Source organism: Papio anubis, chromosome 12 (assembly GCF_008728515.1).
Source record: "Papio anubis isolate 15944 chromosome 12, Panubis1.0, whole genome shotgun sequence".
In the NCBI taxonomy this organism is placed as follows: domain Eukaryota; kingdom Metazoa; phylum Chordata; class Mammalia; order Primates; family Cercopithecidae; genus Papio; species Papio anubis.
This window is the reverse complement of record NC_044987.1, coordinates 119,588,638-119,594,993: the sequence shown is the minus strand read 5'-3', so window position 1 is coordinate 119,594,993 and position 6,356 is coordinate 119,588,638. Positions and strand designations below refer to the sequence as shown.

At 52.0% G+C, this 6,356-nt stretch overlaps 1 protein-coding gene across 7 annotated transcripts in view; it reads right to left on the bottom strand.

The window, feature by feature from the left end:
- Positions 1–4,458: 4,458 nt before the first annotated feature.
- The window catches only part of CTTN (cortactin), a 39,063-nt gene continuing 37,165 nt past the window's right edge, over positions 4,459–6,356 (bottom strand). For all 7 annotated transcript variants that reach the window (XM_031653794.1, XM_031653791.1, XM_009185427.4 and 4 more), the window contains one exon: positions 4,459–6,036. In XM_031653794.1, coding sequence (XP_031509654.1) covers positions 5,900–6,036 — 137 coding nt within the window. In that variant the 3' untranslated portion in view covers positions 4,459–5,899. The remainder of the gene's footprint in view (positions 6,037–6,356) is intronic.

Sequence of the window (6,356 nt, the reverse complement as noted above, 5' to 3'; positions counted from 1 at the left end):
CACCTGGCTAATTTTTGTATTTTTAGTAGAGACGGGGTTTCACCCTGTTGGCCAGGCTGGTCTCAAACTCCTGACCTCAAGTGATCCAGCCGCCTCGGCCTCCCAAAGTGTTGGGATTACAGGCGTGAACCACCATGCCTGGCCCAACTAAGCTATTTTTCCTTTTGTTGTCTGTGCTTTTGGTTCCATATCTAAGAAATCATTGTCAAATTAGGAATGTCATGAAAGCTTCGATGTCATGAAGCTTTCCCCATTTACTTCTAAGAGTTTTATAGATTTAGGTCTCGCGTTTAGGTCTTTAATCTATTTTCAGTTAATTTTTCTGTCTGGTGAAAGGTAAGGGACCAACATCACTCTTTTGCATGTGAATATTACTTTCCCAGTGTCATGTGCTGAAAAGATAATCTCCCTATTTGAAGGCCAGCTGATTAGTAACCTTAATTCCATCTGCTACCTAATTCTCCTTGGCCATGCGGGGTAACATCATTACAGGTTCTGGGGATTAAGATCTAGACATCTTTGGGAGGCCAGGATTCTGCCCACCAGGGGGTGATCAGGCCTGCAGGGACTCATGTGCATCTCATTCACACACCCTACTCAGGAGAACACAACTGACTTTTGAACAAGGGTGTGAACTGTGAACATCCACTTACACACATATTTTTTTCAACCAAGCACATAAAAAATACAGTATTCAGGCTGGGCATAGTGGCTTACACTTGTAATCTCAGCACTTTCGGAGGCTGAGGCAGGAGGATGGCTTGAGGCCAGGAGTTCAAGACCAGCCTGAGTAACATAGTGAGATACCGTCTCTACAAAGACCTAAAAAAAAAAAAAAAAAAAAAAAAAAATTAGCCAGGCATGGTGGGTGTGCACCTGTGGTCCCAGCTGCTCAGAAGGCTGAGGTTGGAAATTGCTTGAGGGAGGTTGAAGCTGCTGTGAGCTATGGTGGTGTCACTCCACTGCACTCCAGCCTGAGTGACAGAGATCCTGTCTCGAAAACAACAAAAAATAGAGTATTCACAGAAGGCAAAACCTGCACATGCAAGGCCAACTTTTCATAGATGTGGGTTCTGCAGGGCACTGGGGGACTTGATTATGTGCAGATTTGGGTACAGGAGGGAGGTCCTGGGCCCAATCCCCTGCAAATACCAAGGCACGGATCTCTTTCTATGTAATAGCAGGAGGTGTAATTCACAGACAATACTGACAAACATTACGGCGAGAGATGGCGTATGTTAGTGGGAAGTCTGAGAGCTCACAAATGACAATGGAGTGGTCTCAAAACAGTTTTAATAGAAGGAGCACTATTATGACGACAGTAGGTAGAACAAAAGCACCTTATTACACAACGTAGAATTCTTCAACTGAGTTGCGGTCTGTGTGCATTTTCACAATCATCATCGTCAAAAGCAGAGCGCGTCTTCCCAAGGGAGGTCAAACAGGTCAGAAGAAATAACCGGAGGGAAAATGGGGGAAAAGAAACAACAGAATTCAAAACACAGGACTGAGGGGCCGGGCGCCGTGGCTCACACCTGTAATCCCAGCCCTTCGGGAGGCCGAGGCAGGTAGATCACACGAGGTCAGGAGTTCGAGATCAGCCTGGCCAACATGGTGATACCCCATCTCTACTAAAATACAAAAATTAGCCAGGCATGGTGGCGGGCACCTGTAATCCCAGCTACTCGGGAGGCTGAGGCAGGAGAATCGCTTGAACTTGGGAGGTGGAGGCTTCAGTGAGCTGAGATGGTGCCACTGCACCACTGCACCACTGCACCACTGCACCACTGCACTCCAGCCTGGGCAACAGAGCGAGACAACGTCTCAAAAAAAAAAAAAAAAAAAAAAAAAAAAACACACACAAACCAAAAACCAAAAAACATGGGACTGAGATAAGAAAAGGAGAGAATCCTAATGTTTCAGGCAAAATAAGTAAAAATTATTAAAATGTATTGTTACCTTTTGTTGTTAACAAAAATTCAGTGTGTTCCATCAGACTGTGGAGGTGTATCCTGGCAATACATCTCAAATGCAAGCAGGCAAATGAATCTAGCAGCCATCTGACTAGAAAGAGGGGTTCTTTTATCCTCACTTTCAGATGAAGAAATCGGAGCTGAAAGTCAGCAAGGCAGGTATCAAAAACCGTGCCCACTCCATGAGGCCCCGGTGTGGAGGGACACAACAGGGAGAGCTTAAGGGGAGGCCCCTGGCCAGTCCCGAGCTGTGTTCTCAGACCTCCTTGTTCTCCTTTCGGAATTTCCTCTTCTCCTTGGTTAGAATTAAACATAGCGGTGGGGGCCGGGCGCAATGGCTCACGCCTGTAATTCCAACACTTTGGGAGGCTGAGGCGGGCAGATCACCTGAGGTCAGGAGTTTGAGACCAGCCTGGCCAACCTGGCGAAACTGTCTCTACTAAAAATACAAAAATTAGCCAGGCATGGTGGTGCACACCTGTAGTCCCAGCTACTCGGGAGGCTGAGGCAGAACTGCTTGAATCTGGGAGGTGGAGGTTGCAGTGGGTGGAAATTGCGCCATTGCACTCCAGCCTGGGCAACAGAGCAAGACTCCATCTCAGAAAGAATAAATTGATTTAAAAAATAAACATAAACGCAGTGGTGGAATCTCTGATTTCTTGGGTCAGCTTCCCCAGGGCTGAGCCATCTCTCTTATTCAACATTCCCCCGTTTCCCCTCCAAGGCCCAGCACACAGTATGTGCACAGTTAATACCATGTCAGTCGCTCTCTGAGCATCTTGGGTTGAAGCAGCATTTGCCAGCAGATCTTTCAGGAGCACAGTGAGCATTTTCACCGGACAAAGCACTCTCCATGCTGTGCCCACGTCTGAGCGCCCAGAGTGGCCAGCAGTGGCTCCGGTGGTTCTGGGAGGTGCCTGCGTGCCGATGGCTCCCTACATGCCACAAAACATTTTCCATGTCTGGGCCTCAAGAGGGAAAAGCATGTCCACGTCCTGCCCTCCCTCCTCCAGCGGGCTCAGAGCAAGTTGCTGCTGGGCAAGCCGGGCCTGGGCTGCTCCTCAGGCCAGAGGGGACCTGGGGAGTGAATCCAACTTTGAGACAGAAGGTAAAGTGAGCTGACATTAAAATGACCACATCTAGGCTGGGCGCAGTGGCTCATGCCTGTAATCCCAGCATTTTGGGGGGCCGAGATGGGAGGATCACTTGAGGTCAGAAGTTCTAGACCAGCCTGGGCAACATGGTGAAATCACATCCCTACTAAAAATACAAAAAGTAGCCAGGTGTGGTGGTGCACACCTGTAGTCCCAGCTACTTGGGAGGCTGAGGTGGGAGGATCGCTTGAGCCTTCAGTGCACAGGTTGCAGGAGCGGAGATCGCGCCACTGCACTCCAGCCTGGGCAACAAAGCAAGATCCTTTCTCAAAAGACAGAAACAAAAAACCCCAACCACATGTAAAAGGAAAGTGGCTAAGATTCAGGTGGTTGGCTCCAGGTGCACAAGCTGCCAGGCAACGCTTGGCCACCAACAGAACAGAAACACAGACCCGCTCAAGATGTGTCCCGTTCCCGTTGAACCCCTGCCATGCTCATCCGCAGGCGGCACAGGTAGAGCCAGACTGGGCAGACAGTGGGCCAGCAGGGCCGCCTCCCTTCGTCGCACCGTCCTCCAGCCCCCTGACCCCGTCTGCCCACCCGTGCTGGGACTTTGCCCTCGTTCCCAAGCCTCCATGCCTCATTTCTTCAGGACCCAGCTCCCTGCAGGTGGCTGCCATCTCACCCGGCAGACAGGCCCTCTGTGGGACAGGGCTCGCCATTAGGGCTCTGACCCTGTCATGCAGAACGCACGGCAGCCCGGTAGTGGAGGAGGGCGAGGGCACTCTCACGTTTGGCTCCTGTGGGCAGAGCTGGCACAGGCGCTGTTTACTAAGCCAGAGGCAGGTGTAGGACAGTCGAAGGGAGGCAGTGCTCCGTCGCCACCCAGGCTGGAAGGGGTAGCAGGTATGTTGTGCAGCCGAAAGCTCCCTGGGAGCACCTGATGGGCAGGAAGTGTGAGCCGGAACTCAGCTCCCCAGCACCCCCGGCTCCCGAGGGCACACCTGCTCCCTCAGTGCCACTGTTCCCCTTAGCCTTTAACTTCCGGTGCCCCTGAGCAAAACGAGACTGGGAGAAAAATCCCCCTCAGGATTTGAGAATTGTAATTCAGACATGACTTTTAAGCACAGAAAGTTTGACTTTGCTTGGAACCTGTGCAAAAAACTAGATGATCTGCGAGAGTAAACACATTTGAGTTGGTGAGCAGCACCTCTGAAGAACACGGAAAAGGGAACGCGCGCTTCAGTCTAAGGCCAGAACAGAACACGTGAGACGCACAGGACGGCAGGGGGGCCTCCGCCAGCCCAGGTCCGGGGCGCAGGATGCCCAGAGTGTCGACGCAGCTTCCACTGCAGAACGGAGTGACCACAGACCAAAGCGAATCACACAAGTGGATCAAAAAAAGTTTATTCTGAATTCTTTAATTTAAAAAAATCATACCTATGAGGTGTGCTACAGGAATTCAGATACAATAAGTTGCATATAAAACCCGACCTCATTGCTCATTGTGGTAAAGCAAGGATGAGAAACGCACCTCAGAAGCAAAAACACGCGCTTCACGGGTGCTCCGGGACCCAAGTCCCGAGACATTTCCACAGGACCTTCTGGAACGACACGCCGCCCACCTGACTGCATGACGGGACTGGTCCAGCCTCCCGGCTCCTCAGGAAGGAGGTGAGTTTCCTACAAAGTCAGTGGCCACAAATGCCAGGACAGCGGCGTCCTGGAGCTGTGCGGGGCCTTGGGGAGGAACACGCACTCATCTGCACTTCACACTTCTAGCCTTCAGCTCATCAAACTACTGTAATTGAACATGATATTTTGGCAAAAAGACTACACCCCACTGATGGGAGGAGGCTCCTGGTGGCTCACAGCAGAGCAGGCACTGACTTCCTTCCCAAGGCTGAGAGGCCATGCTGTGACACGGCACATATACCGCCCCAGGCTGCCCGGTGGCCCACGGACCACCTGGGTGACGGTCAAGACATCAGCCTGTGTGAAAAGAAAAGCCCAATGCAGACCTCAACTGCACTGTGCCAATCCAGAGACCTGCGGGGCAGGGGAAGATTTCAAGGACTTGGTGACGCTGCCCGGCAGGGGCAGAAGAGGCTCCCAGCAGCCCTCCCAGCGACCTGGGTAAGGGATGAGTAGAGATGAGGACGAGCCGGGGTGGGCACAGGAAAAAATCCAGGGTCTCTGCTAGAAAGCACCTGATCCCGCGGGCTGTCACGGTATGACACAGGCAGATTTCCCATCTGACGTGGCAGCTCCTGTGTTCTGGGTGACTTAGCTCCGTGTTAACCTCCAGCAGGCCCGCCCCTCTCCCCCCAAACACTGAGACTCTAGAGGGAGCCCTCGTCTGGGACAGTCCTTCCTGCCTACCCGCCACAGGGCCTGGGACAGTCCTTCCTGCCTACCCGCCACAGGGCCCACCTGAGGCCTCGTGCTTGTCGTGGGAGGCCCCGACTGCACTTGATGAGCACGAGGGCAACACGCACTCAAGACAATGCGAGCTCCCTGAAGCTGCCGCGTGTGACAGTCAATTTGGCAAAAAATAAAACAAAAAAAACCCCATCAATCCATCAATGCATAAAACCAATTACCAAAGTCCTCCTAAGGAATGTGATTACAATATATTAGCAAATTCTGTGGCATAAACATTTTCAAAAGCATCAGCAAAAGTATTAAATATAAAAGCAATGTGTATATTCTCCTCCCCACCTTCAAAAAAAAACAAAAAAAACAAAAAAACCCAAAACCCAAGAACCAAAGAAGGCCTGATCTGTAGTGTGAGGGTCCGGGGCGCAGCTCCGGGGGCGGGGGCTGGGGGCCCTACTGCCGCAGGTCCACGTAGTTGGCTGGGAAGAGCCCGTACCGGCCCTTGCACACCCCACGCCACCAGCCATCGTCAATCATTTCGATGTTGGTGATGATGTCATCGGGGTCAAATGAGATCTCATCATCACCCGCTGGGGAAGAGAACACAGAGAAAGGTGCTAAGTGCGAGCGTTTCCTGGTCTGCTAGGAAAGAACAGTGCAACCCAGAGCAAACTCCCAGGCAGCCTGCTCCGAGGAGATGCCCCCTGCAGAGATGCACTGCGGAGGCTCCTGCTGCCTCTCTCTTGCCACCAAGGCCAGGATTTGTGAAGAACATGAGCCGAGTGACTACAGAGATGCCCAGAGCCCCTCACATAAAACACCAACCCCACCCGGACCCCTTCCTCAGGAGCAGGTATCCACCACATAACTCCTGCCCTGCCCGCCCTCCCTTTCCCTCTCTCCCTGGCAG